The sequence below is a fragment of the Sciurus vulgaris genome (assembly GCF_902686455.1).
Source record: "Sciurus vulgaris genome assembly, chromosome: 9".
NCBI classification, from domain to species: domain Eukaryota; kingdom Metazoa; phylum Chordata; class Mammalia; order Rodentia; family Sciuridae; genus Sciurus; species Sciurus vulgaris.
Window position 1 is genome coordinate 75,965,674 of NC_136469.1, and position 26,245 is coordinate 75,991,918.

At 35.9% G+C, this 26,245-nt stretch overlaps 1 protein-coding gene across 1 annotated transcript in view; it reads right to left on the reverse strand.

Annotated features, from left to right (window-relative positions):
* The window catches only part of CDS1 (CDP-diacylglycerol synthase 1), a 75,548-nt gene that overhangs the window by 21,223 nt on the left and 28,080 nt on the right, over nt 1-26,245 (reverse strand). The window contains exons 4-5 of the mRNA XM_079153296.1: nt 20,547-20,644; nt 12,232-12,371 (exon numbers count right to left, since the gene is read on the reverse strand). Of these exons, the coding sequence (XP_079009422.1) occupies nt 12,232-12,371; nt 20,547-20,644 (238 nt within the window). The remainder of the gene's footprint in view (nt 1-12,231; nt 12,372-20,546; nt 20,645-26,245) is intronic.

A 26,245-nucleotide genomic window follows, 5' to 3' on the forward strand; every position in this document is an offset into this window, starting at 1 on the left:
CTAAACATTTGAGTCTGGTGGCTTGCAAGTCAGCTGGGGCAGGTCAGGGATTCATCTGGTGGGTAGGAATGACTTTGCACTTGGGGACTGAGCCCAGGACGCTTGGAAGGACGGGATCTACAGGTGGCGGAGGGGTCAAGGACTGGCTCCTTCACAGCAGGAGTGAACACGGGAGAGATTCTTGGGGTACAGGCTCCCGGCATGGATCAGCAGCTGCCAGGCTCTAGAGGTGCACTGATTTAAAATCTGACCAACTGCCATTCAACCTGGGGCATACCTAGACGGAAACCTACCTCTGGGAGCTTCTCTTACGGGAACTCCTCTTACAGAACTATACAGCGAATCCACCCTGAGAGTGGAGCAGATGACATTCTCCAACCTGCCTCACCTCATACTGTGGAAAAGGGAAGTAACTTGACCAACAACACAAAATGAGGAAGGATTGACAGCCTGCAACTACTACTCATTTGCAGTACACCCTCGGGGAAAAAAGTGGAAAGATGGGAACAGACAAGGAATATACATTCTCACTGACATTTCTGACCACGACAATGGAAACAATTCCTTAATTTTCATCAGGAACATTTTTTTTCTTAATTTTTAATGTATTTTTTTCTTTTTTCTCCTCTTTTTTGATTAGATGGCTCATGGACATATGTACACACACATTTTTGTCTAACTTTTCACATTTCTAGCATTTTTTGAAGATAGATATTTATGAGTCTATCTTTTGAGGGGAAGGGTTTTGGATTAGTATATTTAAGTTTTGTTTTGTATTGTTTGTAACTTCTCTATTTCTCTTTTCTTTCTCTTTTTTCTTTTGCTAACAGCTAAAATTTATTGTTCTTTCACTCTTTAATTTTTTAAGTATGCTTTCATTCCTCCTCCCTCATAACCATCACATTCTACACGTCTTCTACATTTGTCTCTGTTCACCTTTCAAAATAGCAAACCCTTTGTAAACTTAATGTTTTGCTGTTGGCAATCGCTTATCATACCATTTCTGTTTATTGTGCAAATTAACATAATGTCATGACAGAAACTGAGTATTTAGTTTAATGCTGTATATTATTTGCATTGGTTGTTGTTATTTTTTTCCCCCAAAACATGAGGTACTAGAAATCTTCAGGGACACTGTAAGTTGAAAGGGCACAAACTCCACCACCTCAGATTCAAACTGATAAATGGGGAGGGAGACGCATAAACAGTATGAAAAAGCAAGGGAATAAACTGTCCCAAACAAATGAAAACACCTTAATAGCAGAATCCACCAACACCACAGTGGATTTTAGCTGTTTTCTCAACCCAGACTCTAAAAGCTAGGTGGTCTTAGAATAATATATACTAAGCTATGAAATAAATGGATACCAACCAAGAATACTATATTCAGTAAAATTAAGCTTCTGATTTCATGATGAAATAAAAGCCTTCCATGATTAAAAAAAAAGTTAAAAGAAAGCCTGCACTATGAAACACACTCAATAAAATATTTCATGAAGAAGAAATGAAAAATAAAATTGAAAACCAAAAAAGAGGAACTACACTAGAAGAATAGTCAATAAAAGGAGAAACTAATTCAAATTAAAAAATAGAAATAAATCAAAATGACAGGGAATAAAAATCATCTCCCAATAAAAACACTGAATATAAATGGCAAAAACTCATCAAGTAAAAGATAAACACTGGCAGTTTGGATAAAGACCAAAACCCAACAATATGTTATCTCCAAGAGACTCACCTCAGAGGCAAAGACATCCACAGACTGAAGGTGAAAGGATGGGAAAAAAAGCATATCAATCACATGGTTCTCATAAAAAATTAGGGATTTCTATTATAATATAAGATAAAGTAGACTTCAAACCAAAGTAATCAGAAAAGAAAAAGGCCAGTTCATACTGCTTCAGGGAATGATACAACAAGAAGAAGTATTTATGCCGCAAGTAATGGAGCATCTATGTACATCTAACAAATGCTCCTCAATATCAAGAATCAAAGAGATCACAACCCAATAGCACAGGGTAATTTTAACATGCCTCTATCAACACTAGGTAAATCATCCAAACAAACAAAATAAAGACACTACAGAACTAAAAAGTACAAATAACCATCTAGACTTTGTAACAGATATATATAGAGAATATTTCATACATCAATGACTGAATACACTTTCTTCTCAGCAGCACATGATTTTCCAAAGCCACATAATAAGCTATAAGGCAACTCTTAAAAAAAAAAAAAAAAAAAAAAAAAAAGAAATAATGCCTGGCATTTTATCAGATTTTAATGGAATGAAAGTAGAAATCAACAATAAGATAAAAATATAAGCTATTCTAGCACTCAGCTATTAAATAATATGCTACTGAATGATGAATAGATAGCAGAAGAAATCAGGAGTGAAATAAATAAATACTTAAAGGTAAATAAGAATAGTGATACAACATGTCAAAATCTCTGAGACACTATAGAGGTGGTTCTAAGAGAAAACTTCATAGCACTGAGCTCCTTTATTAAAAGAAAAGACACCAAATAAATAATCTAACATATCTCAAGGCCCTCAAAAAAGAATATATTGACATCAAAATCAGTAGGAGAGAGGAAATGATTAAAATCAGAGCCAAAATCAATGAAACCAAAATGAAAAATTCAAAAAAAAATCAGCAAAACAAAAAGTTATTTCTTGTTGAAAAAATAAAATGGATAAACGCTTAGCCAAGCTAACCAAAAGAGAGAAAAAATACAAATTATTAAAATTCATAATGAAAATGGATATATCACCACAGACAATACTGAAATAGGAATATCAGAAACTATTTTGAAAAGTTGTACTCCAAAAAAATCAGAAAATCTTGAAGAAATTGACAAATTTCTAGAGACATATGACATACCAAAATTGAACCATAAGGACATAGAAAATTTAAACAGTTCAATTTCAAGTAATGAAATTGAAGATACCATCAAAAGCCTATCAACAAAGAAAAGCCCAGAAATGGATGGATTCTCAGCCAAGTTCTATCAAACCTTCAAAGAAGAACTAACACCATTCCTCCTCAAATTATTCCATGAAACAGAGAAAGAGGGAATCATTCCAAATTCATTCTATTAAACTGATACCAAAACCAGACAAATACACATCACGGAAAGAAAACTTCAGACCAACATCCATGATGAACATAGATGCAAAAATTCTCAATAAAATCTGGAATAATAGAAAAAAGAAGAGCTCAAACTAACCCTATTTGTGAAGGACATGATTCTACATTTAGAAGACTTAAAAACTCCATGAGAAAACTGCTAGAACTCATAAATGCTTTCAGCAAAGTAGTCAGATAAAAGATTAACACCCATAAATCAATTGTGTTTCTATATACCAATGATGAATCAGCTGAAAGAGAAATTAGGAAACTATCCCATTCACAAGAGCCTAAAATAAAATACTTGGGAATTGATCTAACAAAAGAGGTAAAAGACCTCTACAATGAAAATTACAGAAGACTAAAGAAAGAAATTGAAAAAGACCTTAGAAAATGGAAAGATTTCCCATGTTCTCAGATGAGCAAAATCAATATTGTCAAAATGGCCATACTACCAAAAGCACTAAACAGATTTAATGCAATTCCTATTACAAAGCGAAGGACATTCTTCATAGAAATAGAAAGGGGAGTCAGAAAATTCCTTTGGAAAAATAAGAGGCCCAGAATAGCTAAAGCAATCCTTAGTGAGAAAAGTGATGCATCATAATAATCAGTCTTTAAACTATCTATCGAGCTATAGTAACAAAAACAGCATGTATTGGCAGCAAAACAGGACCACCAATGGACTAGAATAGAAGACACAGAGAAAAATTCACACATATACAATTATCTGAGACTACACCAAGGCACCACAAACATATACTGGAGAAAAGATAGCCTCTTCAACAAATGGTGCTGGGAAAACTGGAAATCCATATGTAGGAGAATGAATTTTAACCCATCTCTCACACTGCACAAAACTCAGCTCTGAGTGGATCAAACTGAGGTATTAGACCAGAAACCCTGCATTAATAGAAGAAAATTAGACCCAACACTCTAACAGGTTGGCTTAGGAACCAAATTCCTCAACATGACTCCTAAAGCACAAAAAGCAAAATCAAGAATCAATAAAGGGGTAATATCAAACTGAAAAGCTTCTTCACAGCAAAGGGAACAATCAAGAGTGTGAAGAGAAAGCCTACAGAATGGGAGAAAACCTTTGCCACCTGCATCTCAGATAAGAATGTTAATTTCCAGGATATACAAAGAACTTAAAAAACTTAACACCAAAGAAATAAATAACCCAATAAATAAATGGGCTCAAGAGCTGAACAGACATATCTCAAAAGAAGAAATATGAACAGTTAACAAACATATGAAAAAATGTTCAAGTTCTTTAAGCAATTAGAGAAATGCAAATAAAAACTACACTGAGATTTCATCTTGCTCCAGTCAGAATGGCGATTATGAAAAATATAAGCAACAATAAATATTGGTAAGGATGTGGGGAAAATGTCCCACTCATACACTACTGGTGGGACTGCAAATTGATGTAACCACTCTGGAAAGCAGTATGGAGATTCTTCAAAAATCTAGGAATAGAACTACCATTTGCCCCAGTCACACCACTCTTCAGTATATATCGAAAGGATTTTAAATCCGAATATTACAGTGATGTAGCCACATCAATGGCTTATAGAAGTTCAATTCACAATATCTAAACTGTGGAACCAACCTAGATGCCCATCAACAGATGAACAGATAAATAAAACAGGGTATATATACACAATGGAATATTACTCAGCCATAAAGAAGAATGACTTTATGACATTTGACAGTAAATGGGTGGATTTGGAGACTGCTAAGTGAAATAAGGCAATCCCCAAAAAACAAAGGTCAAATGCTCTCTCTGATATGTAGATGTCAACAAGGTGGCGGGGAGGGAAGAACAGAAGTTCAGTGGATTAGACAAAGGGAAATGAAGGGAAGGAAGGGTGGATAGGAATAAGGAAGACAGTGGAATTAATTTTTTCCCATGTACATACATGAATACATCTTGGTGAATTGCAACATTGTGTATATCCACAAAACTGGGATCTTAATTAGAATACGATATATTCCATGTTTTATAAATATATCAAAATACATTACACTGTCATGTTTAACTAAAAAGAATAAAATTTTTAAAAAACATGTTGAAAAAGGAATATATGAACTTCATCATTTTTATCTGCAACAATACAGCCATGTGAATATTTTATTTTTAAATATAAAAAATGTACATGTGCTATATTTTAATAAATCTATGGTAAGGATATTTTGTCCATTTAGATTCAGTCTTACTTTTTCCCTAATTAGCAAAGGATATTTATATGGCTGTGTTTCCAATTAAAATTACAGACCGTATTTTACTATTATAAATAAAAGTATTCATTAGAAGGGCTTCCTGATACACAGCTCTGGATATATAATCATGCTTAGCTACACTTACTGATCATCGTTCACGAACACAATACTGTCCCTGGTGTTGTCTGCAACAATAAAGTTTGTACATCCTGTTGTCCAGTATCAAGGAGTTCCCCAGGTGGTTAGGGAAGAACCAGTTATCCAATAGACCACAGTAAAGTATATTCAAAGGAGAACAAAAGAGAATGTGATTTATTAATAAGATCACAAAAGTAGGACAGAAAAAATGAAGCACTGTAAAGTCCAAAAGATGAGATTGAGGAAATTTCAGAAAAATGGACAAATAATATAAACAATATTGAGCATGTATGACATGCCAGACACAAGATACAAATAAAATGAAATAAATACGATAGGTACTGGTATTCAAAGACTAGTTGAAGAGACAAAGTATCAAGGAAAAATAAAGTTGTTTTAAAAACAGTCATTAAGATGCACCCAGGTGTGAACAGTGGAGTTCACCAACTCTTCCCTCATTCTTTACCTGGTTAGATTTTTCATTACATTCACTAAAAACCATCAACACTCCAAAAATGTCTAACATCATATTAAATAATTGCAGAAGCATGCTGCCTTATGTGGGCCTTTATTCAGACACTAAACTACAATTGAGCTATTTACAAACAAATTTAAATATACACTGTAGAAACTGTCATACAAATCAATCAGTAGATCAGCTGAGATTAAGGAAAAAAATTTTTTCTTTGTGGTACTGGGGCTGGAATCCAAGGCCTTGCACATAGAGTGTGCTCTACCACCAAGCTACATACATCCTCAGCCCAACAAAATATTTACTAAATAGCATATGTGTATAACTCTCATTAGATAAACAGATACTGAGGTGAAGGGTCAAACACATTAAGTTCATTTACCCACCACTGCTAAACGTATGGCTGCTCAAGTTTCTAAAAAGCCCTAAATCCAAATCACCAATCTGATGAATTCTTTTTTATATGTATCTAGTCTTTATGTGTGTGTGTATATATATATACACATACATGTATGTATGTGTGTGTATACATATATATATATATATATATATATAAAATAGATATTTAGATGTTGATGGACCTTTATTTTATTCATTTATTTTATGCAGTGCTGAGAATCAAATCCAGGGCCTCACACATGCTAGGCAAGTGCTCTACCACTGAGCCACAACCCCAACGCCTATGTATCTAGTCTTTAAAGATTTGTCTTATTAGTTTCAGTCTCAATCATTTTTTTCCTTGTTATCTATCAAATTCACTTTATGATAAAATTAACTAAATGTCAGAATGACTTCCAGGTCCTAGATAGTGAGTCATCCTGAATGCTAGGAAACAAGTCATTTAATTTTGTGGCCCTTGATGAGGGAGTCAGACCCAAATATATCTATGTTGCATTTCAATAAAATTCAACGTCAAGGGAATAGCATGGGCTATCTCTGCTTTTAAAATCTGTGAAGGCCTATACTTTTCAATGTCATCTGACCACTGGAATAAAACAAAAATTCTGACAGGGCCTTTGGAATATCACTTAACCAACTTCCAAAAATTTGTGAAAGGTACAAATATCTCAACATAGCACACTGTTTCCTCACTTCTCTCTTAAAGTCTAACTTCACTAGACCAAGCTCATAATGCTGCTAACCCTCAAAACCATGAGTAAAACAGTGATGGTAAGAAAGGAGCACTGAAAAGCACTGTGTGTGCACTGCACAGTCTCAGCCTTTTAACCATTTATCCAACAGATATGTGGTAGAAATCTAAATGTCAGACCCTGCATTGAGCCCTGGGAATCAAACAAACAAAAATCACATAGCTGGGATTTATAGTTTGAAAGAGCCATATTTAGGCCACGCTTAAAACAGTAATAGATATAAAATTCTATGTGAACTTTGTATTAAAAGTTTCATCATTTCACCCAGTATCTCTTAGCTTACTAAGAGGGTGTATTTTAAGAGTAACATTTGTAGGACTGTACTAATATCAATTTCCTATGTGATACTATAGTTTTGAAAAATGTTACAATTGGTGGAGATTGGGAAAAGCATAAAAGGGAACTGTTATTTTTTTACAACTGCAAATAAATATGTAATTATCTTAATAAAGTAAATAGGGATATAAAACAGTTTTTCATAAATTTTCATAAAATAACAGTTGGGTTCTAAGATCAACTAATAGTATCTTTATTTTTCAAATTCATAACCCTCTTAGTAGTAATTACTAACCTGAAGGACTCTGTACCATACTCTCTTTAGTATGAATTGCAGCAGTAGTTTCCTCCCTCATCTTACTGCTAATGTCTCCCAAACCCCTTTATTTAAGTATAATCTCATCATATCTTCTCTTAACATGAAATCCTCAAGTGGAATTTCAGGGATACAGTCCAAACCCTACTCATGACATAAAAAGCTACTCAAGATTTGTACAATGAATCAAAATTCAGTCTGTAAAAATAAACATAAATAAAATTAAAAAAAAAAAAAAAAAAAAAAGATGTGGATCTTGCCTACCTTGCCAGTCTCTGATGCTTGCTATAGGCCCAGAACCACACCCCCACCCCAAGTCCCATACCTAGCACAGCTAGTTGGCTGCTCTTCCTAGATGTACTTCCCTACCAGTCGCTGGACAGAGGACTACTTATCCTCCACTTTTCATGGCACCTGCTATTTCTTCTCTAAGACTTTTGCATCATTCCAACCCCTTTTCTGAGATAGGCCCTCTTCCCTTTCTTCATGTACCCACTGATCCTTCTTTATGTTTCAGGATTAAGGAGAAATCATTGCAAAAGTGAAACTAAGGCAGAAATCACAATATTGTTAAAAAAAATACTGATTTTACTTTATGAGTCCAAAGGTTTAATGTATGAAACAAAAACTACTAAAAAGGGGTTGATTGGGAAGAGATGTGTAAAATGTATAAGCAGAAACAACAAAGAAAATAAATTTCACTTATCTGTCCCCACTCAATTGAGAAGTTATAGCAAACCACCAAGGGGAAGTAAGCCAAGGGAATAGTAGTCACCTTATATGCTGACATTCTGCCAATCAAATATCACTGTACAGCAACACAGATGTAACTATAGATATGGAAATAATGAGATCAATTTAGAGGTGTCGATATAAAAACAACTATGCACTATATTAAGTGGAAAAAACAGGTAGAGAATAGTCTGCTCTTATTTGTATAAGAAAATGGGTAAGGAGTAGGCATGGTAACGCATGCCTATAATCCCAGTTACCAGGGAAGCTCAGGCAAGAGGATCACAAATTAGATGCTAAAATGGGCAACTCAAAATCTGTCTCAAAATAAAATCATAAGAACTAGGTATAAAGCTCAGTGGTTGAGTGCTTGCTTAGCATGCACAAGGCTCTGGGTTCAATCCCCAGCACAGCAAGAAAAAGAAAAAAGAGGGGAAGGAGGGGAGTGGGGGATAGGAGATTTCTGAAATAACTGTAGTAAGCCCCTGGAGATAGTAAGGCTCTGAGGCAGGAAGATGGTTTCACCGAATACTCCTTTTCAGTCTAAAAATTGTTTTTACTATGGGTGTATATTATGTTTTCACTTTTTAAAAGTAGTTTTAAAAAAAACTAGTAGAACTCTTGTCATGCTCCCCATCCAGAACCCAACCACTATACTCTGTGATATGCACACCACAGGGAGAGGTCATTCTAGATGCTCACATTAACAGTCAGCAGTAATTTGCATCTTGGACATCAGCCAACTCAAGACTTAAATGACTTTAGCAACAGCCTCCTTCTTAGTGCAATCACGAGAGGCCCTGAGTTAGAAATGATCCATTTAAGCCCAGTTGATTCATAGGACTATGAGAGAAAGTAAGAAATTGTTTTAAGCCAAGAGAAAAATGAAAGAACTTGGTAAGGGTTTCTGTTTAGAGCAAGTAGAAATGTATCTATTCTATCCTGGTATACCACTAAAACAACATTACAAGAAATTAAGGAGAAAACCTGCAAGAACAAAGATAACTGAAGACATGCCAAGGAGAACTAAATAAAAATGCCTGCAACATTTGGAAACTGTAAGACATAACTAACTTTCAGCAGAAATGGCATATCAGGGGTGACTGAAGGTGTGTTCTAGAGAAATTGAATGGCTCCATGGAAGGCAAGAGTGAGGCCTTGGCCTCCAAGCTGGAGTGCTAAGTAAAAGTCTAACAACAGGTGCAAAAACCGGGCTAAAGCAAGCAACTATGAGAATAGACCAGTGGTATTTTTAGAGATGTATGAATACAAAGCATTCATCTGCTATGCATCATTTCACAGGAAATTTTTCAAGGCTATGCTTCAACAAAGTGAGGGTGATGTTCAAAAAATGTGGAAGACAAAGGACAAAAATAAGGACCAAAATCACAAGGGCAGTTTGGTGGTAGGCCTGAAAGCAGCGTGTCTAGAGGGAACAGCAACTCAGAGGTCTCCAGAGCCGAGGGGAATTGACAAACTATATGATTCTATGCAAACATTTGAAAACAATTACCAATGAACATGGGAAAGACCCGAAGGAAAAACAAAACATCTTTACTCCAAAATTTACCTATGTGGAAAAGAGAGAGGCAGTTATTCAGGATAGGGAAAATAAAAAGTTGTAAAAGAATGGAAATGTAATCACAGACACTATTTAATCTACAAGAAATGACATTTTTTTAGGTAGCCATTTAATAATGCAAACAATGACTAAAAACAACTGAGTATGGAGAAGTGAGACATGTTTTGGTAAGAAGTCAACAGATAATTCCTAGGATAAATTAAAAAACAGATCTATTACCTAAAAAAACGAGAAAAAGAATTGAATGTAGTGGGGTACAGGGCTGCTGCTTACATTATAAATCTTTAAATTGATTTTTAAAACTAATATATGTAATAAAATGCTTTATATTTTAGTTTATCATAATTATTACTGAATAATTATAAGAATAATCACATGAAATAAAATAATTGTTAGGTTCTACAACAGAAGGCTGTCTAGGAATGTAGCTCAGTGATATTTACCCACATGTTGTGTGGCCCTGAGTTCAATCTCTGCCAAAAAAATAATAGGAACAGAAGCCACTGGGTATATTTATTCTGCTAATATTAATATAAAAACTCAAAATGCAGAAAAGCAGTGTTGCCACTCTAAATGCAAATTGAGAAGACATTATTTTCTTTTCCCCTATAACTAGGAAACAATCCATGCAGAATCTATCTTACATTTTAAAAAGTAAATCAGTGGTCTGGAGGTATAGCTCAATGGTAGAACTCTTGCCAAGCATACATTGGGCCCTGGGTTCAGTCCCCAGCACCACAAAAAGGAAAAAAAAAAGGAAAAAGAAAGAAAGAACGAAAGAAAAATCAAGTTTGTTGGTTTGGTAAATGAGAAAAAATACTCAGTCTTTCCCAAAAAAGAGTGCCACAGAACCAGAGTCAGTGTTTTACTCCACAAAATTTTAGCTGGTATCACCAAAATCTCTTCATGATAACCTTCAAACTGACCAGAATTTAAAGCAGACCAACTACTTCCAAATAAATACCTTCCTTTACCCTTGAAAGAAAAATTTTAATACTTGTCAAAATTTTACTTTCTACAAACATATTAGTAATGAATTTTAAAATTTTAAAATAAAGAAATAGAATCAGAAAACTGCAGTGAAAAAAAAATGATGTAAAAGAAAATCCTTCAGAAAGTGCAACCCCCCCTACCCACCAAAAAAACTCTCAAGTTTGAAAATTACCATTATCATTTCAGATTGTGTTTCATGTTCTAGAATCAGAAGGCCAAGGAACTAAAGAGGACATTCTTCAAGTAGAAGCACTATGAATAACATCACCATAACTACTGAATAAAATGACAAACTAAAGGATTGGACACACTGTTCACATGCTCTGTAGATTTTCAGCTTCATGAAAAATGAAAAGGAATCACTACAGTATATTAGATTTTCAAAACTATACTAACAGTAAAAGAATGTATTTACTGAGAAAATTCTAGGAGCTAAGGCAATAACTATTAATTATTAAAGTGAAAACTCACAAATTTCATTTTCTTCTTTCAAAGTAAAAATAATTATAATAGTAACAAATACTTAGGTAGTGCCAGATACTGTTCTATAAACTCTACAAAGAAACTGAGACATGGAGAAAATTAAATTTCCCAATGTTTACTTGACTAGTAAGTGCTACAGGTAGGATTCACATCAGGAATTTTACTTTTAAGGGTATACTTTAAAATCAGCTCAGAGATTTCTTTTATGATGAGTAAAATTTTATGGAAAAGAAATATGTTAATTCTAACTTAACCCTAAATATCCAATTTTTAATCTAAATAATAAAACAAGGTATAGCACACTAAACAAATTGCATATACAATAAACTATGTCAGGAAAACTAATCACCCTAATGAATCCTACGAAAGCTCTATTTCCTATACTCTATGTTTATGTGTGTTACAGATATATACATTTATACATACACATATATACAAAAGTTTCCTTGTAAATTTTATTTGAATGATAATTACTGTGTTTCTTTACTATAATTTTCAAAGAAATTTTTCAAAACTATTGAGTGACTATTAATCAAGTACTTTTTAAAACCATCATCAGGGAGTAAATGCTACTTAAGACCATGACAAAAGAAACAGTTTTACACATGAGAAATATTTAAAAAGAAAGACTGGAATAAAATGTAACACATAAAGGATATTATGCATTTAAACAGTATAATCATGGAAAGTACATTAGTTACATATCAACACAGAATAATTCCTCGACTTACCTGCCAGATAGAGGGCAAATGATATAAATCTATGGTAGCGAATGAGGAACTGAAGCTGTTCTTCTCTTTGAACAAATGTAGCAAAATAATCAGCTACCGTCTCTCCATAGAAAAAGTAGTTTACACACAGTAGAAAGTACCTATAATTTAAAAATAATTAACTTCTTTATATTTGAAGGCTTTTCCCCCTCAAACACAATTGAATAATTCTCTATACTTTATGATATGAAGTTCAAAAGCAAATTCAAACGACCAATTCAAATTAGTCAACAACCATCTACTGAATATAGTTCATGTCTTTAACCTAAACTATAATGTGAGAAAACAATGTAGAAAACACTGCACACACATATAGACACACACTGAAAATCAACTCCCAAGTGCTCAGAGTAGTTTAATGCTCTTAATAGTAACCATCCTGACACATCCCCACCTGCTCCAAGAAGACTGAAAAAGGAAGAAGAGTTAATCCAACTCTCTCCCACTGCCCTGCACACAAATATTGGCATTTCTCTGCTCTTCTCAATGCTCAGACAGACTCCAGTGGAGCAGTGATATTAGAGGGAAAGTGGGCAACCAGATCTAATAATGGTAGATAAAACACTCTAGGAGAAACTTTTTCTCTCCACTTTTTTTTTTTTTTTTTTTAAATAACAGGGATTGAACCCAGGGGCACTTAACCACTGATGGTATTTGTTGTTACATATTTGTACATGCACACAATATACAATGCAACAATAGAGTTTGGCCAATATCACTCCCCAGCACTTCCCACTTCCCTCCCCATATCACCCCTTGGCTCCTTTCCTCTACTGACCTCCCTTTGAGTTTTAGGAGCTCCACCCCACCTTTCTTTTCCTTCTTCCTCTCTAGCTTCCACACATGAGAAAAAACATAGGCCCCTTAACTTCCTGAGTTTGACTTTTTTTGCTTAACATAATGGTTTCTAGGTCTATCAATTTCCTGCAAATAACATACCAGTTTTCTTTATGGCTGAATAAAAACTCCATTGTATAGATATACACCACATTTTTCTGTATCCATTTACCCACAGATGGACACCTAGACTGGTGTTACAATTTGGCTATTGTGAATTTTGCTGCTGTAAACACAGGTATGCATGTTTCACTACAGTATGATGACTTTAATTCTTTACAATAAGTACCAAGGAGTGCTATAGTTGGGTTGTATGGTAGTCCCATGCCTTGTCTTTTGAGCAACCTCCATACTGATTTCCATAGTACTTGCAATATTTAACAATCCCACCAACAGTGTAAAAGTTTTCCTTTTTCTTCACATCCTTGCTGGTGTTTACCATTACTTGTATTCTTAATGACTGCCAATCTGACTGGTATGAGATGATATCTCAATGCAGTGATTTACAGTTCCCTAATTGCTAATGATGTTGCACATTTTTCATCTATTTGTTGGCCATTTGTATTTATTCCTTTAAGAAGTGTCTGTTGAATTTGTTTACTCATTTATTAGCTGATTATTTGATCTTTTGTATAAAGCTTTTTGAATTCTTTATATATTCTAGATATTAATTCTCTGTCGGAGAGTAGCTAGCAAAGATTTTCTCCAATTCTGTAGGGTTCTTCATGATCCTAATTTTTCCTTTTGCTGTTCAGAAGCTTTTTAATTTGATGCCAGCCCGTTTGTTAACTCTTAGCATTAATTCCTGAGCTTTAGGGGGTCCTACTAAGAAAGTTGTTGCCTGTGCTTATATGATGGAGTGTTGACCCTACATTTTTTTCTTGGGAGTGGCATAGTTTCTGATCTAATTCGTTAGGAGCAACTTTTAAAAATTTCATAAATGGGGGGGGGGGGGGGCTTCAAGATGGCGGACTAGAGGGTGGCTGCATTTCATGTTGCTCCAGGACTCACGATTCAAAAGAGGAGATACTGAGAGACTTGGGAGCAACTCAAAGCAGCCGGGTGAGTCTCTCCAGTTGGGGAGGCGTCCCGGATGGGGCGGTAGTCCCGGAAAGCAGGGAACTTTGTGAAGTAGAACTGCCCAACGAGACACCCCTCCCCCCGCTGGAGCAGTGAACTCGGACAACTGGGAGCATCGTAGAGGAGGCCGCTCAGCACAGTGCTTGGACTCCAAGCAACCACTGGGGCTCCGGGCGGCGGCCCAGAGGAGGGGCTGAGAGGAGAGCTGTTTGGACTCAGAGTGACCACTCCTGAACACCGGGGCCTCCCTGGAGGAGGAGGAGCTGCGCGATAAGCTGTTTGGACTCAGAGCGACCGCCTCTGAACACCAGGGGGGCTGCCCGGAGGAGGAGCATGGTGGGTCGCTTGGACTCGGAGTGACTGTACCAGAGCTCCAGGCAGCTGCTCAGAGGAGGAGGCAAGTGGTGAGTTGTTTGGACTCAAAGTGACCGCTCCTGAACACCGGGGGGCTTCTCGGAGGAGGAGCATGGTGGGTCGCTTAGACTCAGAGGGACTACCCGGAGGAAGAGGAGGAACGGGGCGGGTCACTTGGACTCGGAGTGACTGCCCAGGGCTATGGGCGTTTGGCAGCAGGAGGAGGCGCGCAGTAACTTGCTTGGACTCCTAGTGACCTCATCGGAACACCGGGCAGCTGTCCAGAGAAAAGGTGTGCAGCGGGTCGCTGGGACTCGGAGCAACTGTGCGGGGCTCCAGGTGGCTGCTCAGAGGAGGGTCGCACAGCCAGGTGACTGGGTGCAGAGTAGGGTCCCAGGACCTAGGAGGCTTCTTGGTGGAACAGCCACACAGAGACGTGCTTAGGGGTGGAGCAAAGGTTCCAGGACTGTGGGCAGATTCTCTGAGGAGAGGCAGCCTAAGGAGACTCGTGTGCGAAGAGTGAGGCTCCTAGGCCCAGGAGGTAGGTCCGGGCCCCTGGGAACATTGCAGAGGAAGGCAGTCCTGCCCAGGGGGTGGTAGTAGATTGAGAGAGGCCTCTGGGAGGGGAGCTGACCAGCGAGGCCTCCCCACTGGGTAAGTCTTCCCTGCCGGGTGAGGTTTTTCCCACAGGGACGGTAAAACCAGAGACACAGGCCCAAACAGGCCTTGCCTCAGCCTGCAGCCTAGCTCCCCTTTGGATGACCATTGGTAAACAAGTGGAGGCACCTCTGCCCACTAGCAGGGAATATATCCCACCTGAAGGCCACACCCCTACGGAGGCAGCTTCCTTGTGGAGCACTGCATTATCAACTTCCTCCAAGACTTCAGCCTACTGAAGGCTAAGAGGGGATATACTAGAAAACTTCAGGGACATTATAAGTCAATAGAGGAAATCTGCAATATCTTAGCAGTCCACTGATACCTGAAAATTATATGAAAACAAGGGAAGAAAATGCCCCAAACAAATCTAGATGTTACATCAATAAAATCCAATGACACCATGGCAGAAGAAATGACAGAAAGGGAGTTCAGAATGTACATAATTAAAATGATCAGGGAAGCAAATGATGAGATGAAAGAGCAAATGCAGGCACTGAATGATGAGATGAAAGATCAAATGCAGGCATTGAATGATCACACCAATCGACAGTTAAAAGAGCAAATACAGGAAGCAAAAGATCATTTCAATAAAGAGTTAGAGATATTGAAAAAAAAAAAAAACAACAGAAATCCTTGAAATGAAGGAAACAATAAACCAAATTAAGAACTCCAGAGAAAGCATAACCAATAGGATAGAACACCTGGAAGACAGAACCTCAGATATTGAAGACAAAATATTTAACCTTGAAAACAAAGTTGAACAAACAGAAAAGATGGTAAGAAATCATGAACAGAATCTACAAGTATTATGGGATATCATGAAAAGGCCAAATTTAAGAATTATTGGGATTGAGGAAGGCTTAGGGAAACAAACCAAAGGAATGAACAATCTATTCAATGAAATAATATCAGAAAATTTCCCAAATGTGAAGAATGAAATGGAAAATCAAGTTCAAGAGGTTTATGGGACTCCAAATACACAAAATTACAACACACCCACACCAAGGCACATTTTAATGAAAATACCTAATATACAAAATAAAGTCAGAATTTTAAAGGCTGTGAGAGAAAAGAACCAAATTACATTCAGGGGGAAACCAATATGGATATCAGCAAATTTTTCAATCCAGACCCTAAAAGGTAGAAGGGCTTGGAACAACATTTTTCAAGCCCTGAAAGAAAATGGATGCCAACCAAGAATCTTATACCCAGCAAAACTTACCTTCAAATTTGACGATGAAATAAAATCCTTCCAAGATAAACAAAAGCTAAAAGAATTTACAAAAAGAAAGCCAGCATTACAGAACATTCTCAGCAAAATATTCCATGAGGAAGAGAAGAAAAACAGAGAAGCAAATCAGCAAAGGGAGGAATTATCCTAAAGGAATTATCAAATAAAGAAGGAACCAAGTCGTGTCAAAAAAAACAAATAAATAAAATAAAATAAAATGAACCAAATGACCGGGAAACCAAATCATATCTCAATAATAACCCTGAATGTTAATGGCCTGAATTCATCAATCAAAAGATATAGACTGGCAGATTGGATTAAAAAGAAAGATCCAACAATATGTTGCCTGCAAGAGACTCACTCATAGAAAAAGATACCCATAGACTAAAGCTGAAAGGATGGGGAAAACATACCATGCACATGAACTCAGCAAAATAGCTGGAGTATCCACCTTCATTTCAGATAATGTGGACTTCAACCCAAAGTTACAAGGGATAAAGAAGGACATGTCATACTGCTTAAGGGAAGCATAAATCAGCAAGATGTAACAATCATAAACATCTATGCCCCAAACAGTGGCTCATCCATGTATGTCAAACAAATCCTTCTCAATTTCAGGAACCAAATAGACCATAACACAATAATACTAGGTGATTTTAACACACCTCTCTCACCACTGGACAGATCTTCCAAACAAAAATTGAACAAAGAAACCATAGATCTCAATAACACAATCAATAATTTAGACTTAACAGACATTTATAGAATATACCATCCAACCAAGAGTGAATACACTTTCTTCTCAGCAGCATATGGATCCTTCTCTAAAATAGACCATATATTATGCCACAAAGCTAATGTTAGCAAATACAAGAAGATAGAGACACTACCTTGTATTCTATCAGATCATAATGGATTGAAGTCAGAAATATATGAAAGAGTAAAAAACAGAAACTACTCCAACACCTGGAGATTAAACAATATGCTATTATATGATGAATGGATAACAGAAGATATTAGGAAGGAAATCAAAAAAATCTTAGAGGTAAATGAGAACAAAGAAACATCATATCAAATCTCTGGGACACTATGAAAGCAGTACTTAGAGGGAAATTTATTTCATGGAGCATATTTAATAAAAGAAGTAAAACTCATCAAGTAAATGACCTAACACTACAGCTCAAAGCCCTAGAAAAAGAAGAACAGAACAGCACCAAAAGTAGTAGAAGACAGGAAATAGTTAAACTCAGAGCTGAAATCAACAAAATTGAAACAAAAGAAACAATACAAAAAATTGACAAAAGAAATAGTTGGTTCTTCGAAAAAATAAACAAAATTGATAAACCTTTAGCCACACTAACAGAGAAGCGAGAGAAAACCCAAATCACTAAAATTCGGAATGAACAAGGAAATATCACAACAGACAGGACTGAAATACAAAACATAATTAGAAGCTATTTTGAAAATCTATACTCCAACAAAATAGAAAATTTCGAAGACATCAACAGGTTTCTAGAGACATATGAATTAACGAGGAGGACATACACAATTTAAATAGACCAATTTCAAGTAATGAAATAGAAGAAGTCATCAAAAGCCTACCAACAAAGAAAAGTCCGGGACCAGATGGGTTCTCAGCCGAGTTCTACAAAACCTTTAAAGAAGAGCTCATTCCAATACTTCTCAAAGTATTTCATGAAATAGAAGAGGAGGGAACCCTCCCAAACCCATTCTATGAAGCCAATATTACCCTGATACCTAAACCAGACAGAGACATGTCGAGGAAAGAAAATTTCAGACCAATATCCTTAATGAACATCGACGCAAAAATTCTCAACAAAATTTTAGCAAATCGCATACAAAAACATATTAAAAAGATAGTGCACCATGATCAAGTGGGTTTCATCCCAGGGATGCAAGGTTGGTTCATCCGGAAATCAATAAATGTAATTTACCATATCAATAGACTTACAGTCAAGAATCACATGATTATTTCAATAGATGCAGAAAAAGCATTTGATAAAATACAGCATCCCTTCATGCTCAAAACACTAGAAAAAATAGGGATAGTGGGAACATTCCTTAACATTGTAAAGGCCATCTATGCTAAGCCCATGGCTAATATCATTCTAAATGGTGAAAAACTGAAAGCATTCCCCCTAATAACTGGAACAAGGCAGGGATGCTCTCTTTCACCACTTCTATTCAATATTGTCCTTGAAACTCTAGCCAGAGCAATTAGACAGACCAAAGAAATTGAAGGGATACAAGTAGGAAAAGAAGAACTCAAACTATCCCTATTTGCTAATGATATGATTATATACTTAGAGGAACCAGGAAATTCCACCAGAAAACTTCTAGAACTCATAAGTGAATTCAGTAAAGTAGCAGGTTACAAGATCAATGCTCATAAATCCAATGCATTTTTATACATAAGTGATGAATCTCTGGAAAGAATAATTAGAAAAACTACCCCATTCACAATAGCCTTGAAAAAAATAAAATACTTGGGAATCAATCTCACAAAAGAGGTGAAAGACCTCTACAATGAGAACTACAGAACACTAAAGAAAGAAATTAAAGAAAACCTTAGAAGATGGAAAGATCTCCCATGTTCTTGGATAGGAAGAATTAATATTGTCAAAATGGCCATACTACCAAAAGTGCTACACAGATTCAATGCAATTCCAATTAAAATCCCAATGATGTACCTTACAGAAATAGAGCAAGCAATTATGAAATTCACCTGGAAGAATAAGAAACCCAGAATAGCTAAAGCAATCCTCAGTAGAAAGAGCGAAGCAGGGGGTATTGCAATACCAGATTTTCAACTCTATTACAAAGCAATAGTAACAAAAACGGCATGGTATTGGTACCAAAATAGACAGGTAGATCAATGGTACAGAATAGAGGACACGGACACAAACCCAAATAAATACAATTTTCTCATACTAGACAAAGGGGCCAAAAATATGCAATGGAGAAAAGATAGCCTCTTCAACAAATGGTGCTGGGAAAACTGGAAAACCATATGCAACAGAATGAAATTAAACCCTTATCTCTCACCCTGCACAAAACTCAACTCACAATGGATCAAGGAACTCGGAATCAGACCAGAGACCCTGCATCTTATAGAAGAAAAAGTAGGCCCAAACCTTCAACTTTTTGGCTTAGGAGCAGACTTCCTCAACAGGACTCCCATAGCCCAAGAAATAAAAGCAAGAATCAATAAATGGGATAGATTCAAACTAAAAAGCTTTCTCTCAGCAAAGGAAACAATCAGTAATGTGAAGAGAGAGCCTACAGAGTGGGAGAATATCTTTGCCAATCATACTTCAGATAGAGCGCTAATATCCCAAATCTATAAAGAACTCAAAAAACTCTACACCAAGAATACAAATAATCCAATCAACAAATGGGCTAAGGAAATGAACAGACACTTCACAGAAGAAGATGTACAAGCAATCAACAGATATATGAAAAAATGTTCAACATCTCTAGTAATAAGAGAAATGCAAATCAAAACTACCCTAAGATTCCATCTCACCCCAATTAGAATGGCGATTATCAAGAACATAAGCAACAATAGGTGTTGGCGAGGATGTGGGGAAAAAGGTACACTCATAAATATGAATTCTTATGTTATCATATCTCCTGGTTAAGGTCTTGATAGCTATGAATAAAAATGCAGATGCTGAAATCACTCAGTGATCTTCTAACTTTACAAGCACTTGCATATATAAAATATTTTGCATTCTGAACTGAGAAGAAAGTAAAAGATTATGAGTAAACTTTTATGATAAAATTATGACCCTAAAAGATAGAAAAATATGTCTAAAACAATATTAAGAAAAAACAAGAATGCTATATATATTCATTATAAATTAGATATTTCTACAAAGATTGAAATATGAGCTATGAAAAAAGTTCTGTTGTGGTAAAACAGGTGATTTTCTTCTTTTCAAAATTCCATTACATTATTTATATTTGCCTTTCTCCAAAATCAGTCTATAACATGAAGTGAATGGATACATAGACTTATCACAATGTTGCTTTTATGAACCTTAGAAAAGAATCAAATTTTCATATTGGAAAGAGATATGAGTTTACTTACCAACTCAGTGTTCTAAACCATGGGAGATCATAAGAATGATAGACCCTGTAACCTATAGTGATGATTTCATGGAAGCATTTTACTTGGATGCCCAGAACCTGAAACCAAGAAAGAACATTAACACATAATTCTCAAGGTTTACATTTGTGCTTAATCACTTAAAAGGAACCTCTTGTCATATGTATTTTAGAACACTTTAATCTACTAGTTTTTTAATTAATATAAATGACAGTAGCAAAAATTCAATATTCAATGTCTCTAAAATCAAGTGACGGTCTAAAACTTATTCTAATAATTTTGAGAGATCCTCCCCAAGGCAGGGAGTGGCCTTGGAGTTTAAAGTTTGAGGGATATAGTCTGGTTATTCAGACTACTTCCATCATTACTACTTTGATTCTTTAGACTGTCCCTATCAAAATAGACAATCTTGGGCTAGGGATCTAGCTCAGTTGGTAGAGTGCTTGCCTCATAATTACAAGGCCCTGAGTTCAATCTCCAGCAATGCAAATTAAAAAAAAAAATTAGACAATCTTTTTGTTCAATTTTTCCATTTTTGTCTCTTAAGTTACCCTAGAAAAATGATCACATATGAAAGCCTGCTTGTACATATTTATCTTTAACCATACATTCTGGTATACTTAACAAAGAATAAAGATGCCATCAGGACAAGCAGTCAAAGCATCTTCTACCCAGTTACCCAAGAACTGGGAATGGCCTTTTCGTTCTCACTGCTGGGCCAAGCCTTCCATGGCCAGAAACAATTCTCATCAATCTGAGCTGTGCTATGTACACAGCAGATTATCAGCAGCCTTCTACATCTGCATACTTCAGCCCGCTAACAGAGTTCATGCAGTTCTGTTGGCAGTGTCCTAAATTCATGCCTAGAAAATGGGTTTCTGAATTTTTTTATGTTCTATTTAAACCCCTTTATCCACTAATACTGGTGAAGGCAATTCCTCAAGTTTTAGCATCATATTTATTAGTGCTTGGCTTAAATCAATTCCAAGACTCAAAGGGCTAATGGCAAGTTGGATACTTATAAACTAAGAGGTTAAAATCTTTGTGAATGCAACAGACCCCTTTTCAACCTCGAGAGAGCACACTCAAGGGTTTTTGTTTGCACAATCTTTAGCTAAGAATAGATTTTTGAAGTTTAAAGAGTATTTTTAAAAGTCAAAAATTATGTTATAGAACCATATGTAGCTTCTTAAAACGTAAAATATTACTATCTGGTACTTTTCAGAAAAAAAAGCTTACCAAACTCAGTCTGAGGAATCTAGGATTTCGTTTTAAGATTTTCACAAATTAGCTTTATCAAACTTACTGTTTAGAATATTCTTAAGCTGTTTCCCCCCATTATATTTTCTGCAGGCCAAATCATATAAAGTGGCACAACTAGTTACAGCCACAGTCTTTAAAGCAAATTAAAAGAAAAAAAAGATGAAAGGAAGTACTGGTATTAACTAGGTTTTGGCAGCTAATGATAGGGTTAGGGATGATTTTTTAACTTTGTTTTTAAAAATAATTTCAATATACTTTTTCAGCTCTCACAATGGGAAAATATTAAATACATTATCTGAAAGTAAAGTAAAAGTAAATGTGTCATGTCATCTACATGATAGAAAATAGAAAAACATTATCCCAAACTAGTATAAAGAGTACTTTTAGGAAAAAGTTGTTAAATGTATTAGAATATAAAGAAAAAAGGACAATTAAATTATTCCTCAAGTAACCTTTGTATATAACATCAGATGTTCCATGATTATTTCTAAAAAAATAATCACAGAATGGGGACAATGCTCAATGTTAAGATAAAGTGCAAAGCCATGCTATTTATAGAACCAAAGAGCTTTTAAAATATCAAATGCACTGATGCAATTTCTATGAACATGTTTACTTGAGAACAACCATTAGCAATAGATGTGGTATTTCACTGAGAGAAAAGTATTTTAAAATAGCACACATATATTTATATGATCATCAACTACAGTCTACAAGGAGAATTAATATGGAACTCCTGGGAAAATAAAATAGAATTCAAAACATCAGAGTAAAAAATCTTTAAAATATGAGTATTATTCAGGGTTGGGTGATTATGACCCATTTATGCAGAAATTGGTACTAGTGGCAATACACACTGGCAGACCTCTGTTGACCCAATACTTCAGTGCCTACTTTACTAGTTACTAAGAACTCACAGAAATAACACAGGATATCCATTCTCAGAAAGGTATAGTCTAGTAGGGAGGAAGCACTCAAGTACACACTACTGTGTGGAAGATGCCAGAAGTGTGTATGTACAGGAACACAAACTTATGGGAGGGGGTGGTGTTGGGCAGCAGCTGGGACAAAGGAGGTGAATGTGCAGCCAGTTGTATAGGTGAGAAGAGGTAAGTTAAGGGAACTTCAAGTTGCTCGGAGCTGCTGGAACATGAAGGTGTGGGTGAGGGGAAAGCATGAGCCTGGTGGAAAAGCACTAAAAAATAGCTGCAGGCTGCACTAATGAGTGGAATGACAGGAGACGTGAGGACAAAAGGGATGGCAAGAGTAGACAGGCTAGATGACGTGACCCCACTGCGCCTGAATAAGCATCTCACAGGACAGTTGCAGAGGAGTGAAGGGGTACATGACACACAGAGGAACTGGAACTGACTAGATTTGGTTGTTGAGGAAGCTGGGGGCCAGGGAAGGCAGGAACACAGAATGACACCAACAGTTTGGGAAGGAACTCCGATTGACACAAGATGGCTGGGGGAACCAATGAAGTTCAGATCTGGAAATGCTAAGTGAACTCTGGTACCTATGGATTATCCCAGTGCTCTTTTCAATTGAGAAACCTATTTTAAGAAAATAATCTTATATATGCAATCAGAACTTACTTACACTCTAGTATGTTCCAGATATTGTTATTCATAATTAAGAATAACCAAAACATAACCTAAATATTTAAAAATCACGACTTAAATAAATTATGATGCATTATCTTGAATCTATCAAAGCTGACAATTAAAAGACCACTAAACAATACAAAACTTTGGACATAATTGGTTTAAAAAGCAGGATACAAAATTTAGTCACAGCATTATTACAACCATGGTTTTAAAAATGCAAATTAAATGGAAAAAAAGGATGTAAGGAAGTATATCAAATGGCTATATTTATTGAATTTTGGTAGCTGATGATATAGGGGTGGAGTGATTTAATTTTTACTTTATTTATTTATTTATTGCCGTGCTGGGGATTGAAACTAGGGCCTTGTGCTTGCAAAGCAAACACTCTACCAACTGAGCTATCTCCCCAGCCCTTAAAATTATTTTTGAAAATAATTTTAAAAGACTTTTTCAACTCTTACAATGGGGGAAAAGTAAACACTCTATTTGAAGGTAAACTATATCATATGAATTAACACTGAATTATTATAGTAATTTCACAAAAGGGGGAAAACCTCAGAATATTTTTTATATGTTCACATATGCCTTTAAATTAAAATATGCTTTCGTAACTACATACTTAGAATGCATGAACATTCTAAGAACATTCTAACATACAAAGAACTATAAATTAAAAAACTGAAGGACAAAGTTCCTTTTATTTTAAATAACAGGAGTATGAGTTCCATCTAATAGTAGCTATCATTTCCTAGGATTAAGTTTTTAATAAAACTATGCTGAATTAGTCATTACTGAGTGCTGACATTATAAAGCAAATACAAGCAAGGTATCCTATACTTTTCAAACTATAAATGATCTAGTTAGAAATAAGCATACAAAGACTTTAAAACACATTAAAAAACATCAACTGAGTAACAACTGCATGTCATTCATATTCCCTTGACATAAGCATGGTATAAAAGTATGTATGTGAGTGTATGTATATATGCAATAAACTTAAATATGCAATAGGAGTTCAAATCTACTTTAACTACATCTTCAACACTCATATTATTTATTTTTTTACACAATACCTTTATTAATTTATTTTTATGTGATGCTGAGGATTGAACCCAGTGCACCTCATATGTGCTAGGCAAGAGCCCTACCACTGAGCCACAACCTCAGACCCTCATGTATTCTTTTCTGATGAAACTCACCAAAGCGAACAACTTTTAATAAAATTACATTTTCCTTTCATATAGAAAAAATAAATAAATAAACACAAGTCCTTTTGGCAAGTTTATGATTCTTTTTTTAAAAATCAGAATCTAAATTGGCATGAATGTCTTTAAAATTGAATTTTGTCATGAAAGAGTGGCTAAAAAGTAGCCTTCATTCACATATTCTTGCCCTAATTTACCATTGTTAGGATAGTTTGGGAAAAAATATAACTTATTCACAGGGGTACCCACCAAAACAACCTAAAGCAATGTATCAAGGATATGTTTTACAGTATCTCAGATCGAAATTTTCTTCTACAGATCCTCCAATGGACCAAATAAAAGATCCCCAATATTTTTAGTAGCTCCTCACTGCTTTCCAAATAAAACTCAAACTTCACACATCATTTCAGGGTCTTCCAGAATCTGATCCCCATTTATTTTTCTAGGTTCAAAGGCCCAGTGCTCAAGGAAAAGTACCTTTCTCTAAGATACCGAGAAGTATAGAACTTTGCTCACAGTGCCCTCTGCCCTGACAGACAGGGTTCCTTCAAGCCCCAAGTCCTATAGAGCCTCTGACATTACTTGGTCCCTACTTTCCCAGGACTGCCCACTCATCACACAGCCAACTGCTCTCCACACACTTGCTAATTAAATGCCTGAGTCTTCAGGCCTGTGGGGCATTCAGAGACTCAGAAGATTGGGAACTGGGGGCCCTATGCAGCAATCACACCTGACAAGGCCCATACATGCCTATCTGGCTTTCAGACTGGCATCCTCTGCCCTCACATTAATTCTGGCCTCTCAATTATCCATTATACTTTTTCCTTTGTTAGAAAAAGTGCTTTCATTAAGATGTTAGCAAATTAGTAAAACAAGGAAAGTAATTTCTTCCTCATTTTCATTACCTTGATATCCCCAAGGAAGTACAAAATTAATGAGAGGAAAAAAAAGTAAAAGAGATATGTTATAGCCTTTCAAGAGCCATTTCACATTGTTTGATGAGTTGGTGGATTTTTTTAAATTGTTTCTAATTTCACTTGGAGACTTTTCTTTAATAATATAAAAGGAAAACTATGTCATGTTGCCCATAAACTTATCAGCTACAAACTACATGCTCAAAAAGGATTGAGCATGGAGTTGGGGAGACAGGGGAGATGGTATATGCATTTTTAAGTAGGCAAGAGCAACGAGAGAATAAAGAGGTGAGCATATGAGAGGCCAAATTAGCTGAGAATTGGGATGAAGAAAATAACAGAGGGGGCCTGCATGCCTGGGATTGTGTGCAGGTGTGCACTGGGAAGGCAGAACTTAAATAACAACAATAATAAAGAGGTACACAGTGCACACTCCCAAGAGCACACTCTCACTATTCACTGCTAAATCATGCTCAGCAACTCAAAGTGCATGATAAATTTGTTGAATAATGCATTTTTCCTCACTCCCACCACAGTGATACACACAGAAAACCTGTGTGTGTGAGGATCCTCCCAAGAGGGTTCTCCCTTTACCTCACTGATAACTCATTTTCAACATTCATATCGAAGCTCACTGTGTTTGGCACAATGTGTCTGCACTCTCCTACTTCCTTCTTTGCTCTCACAGT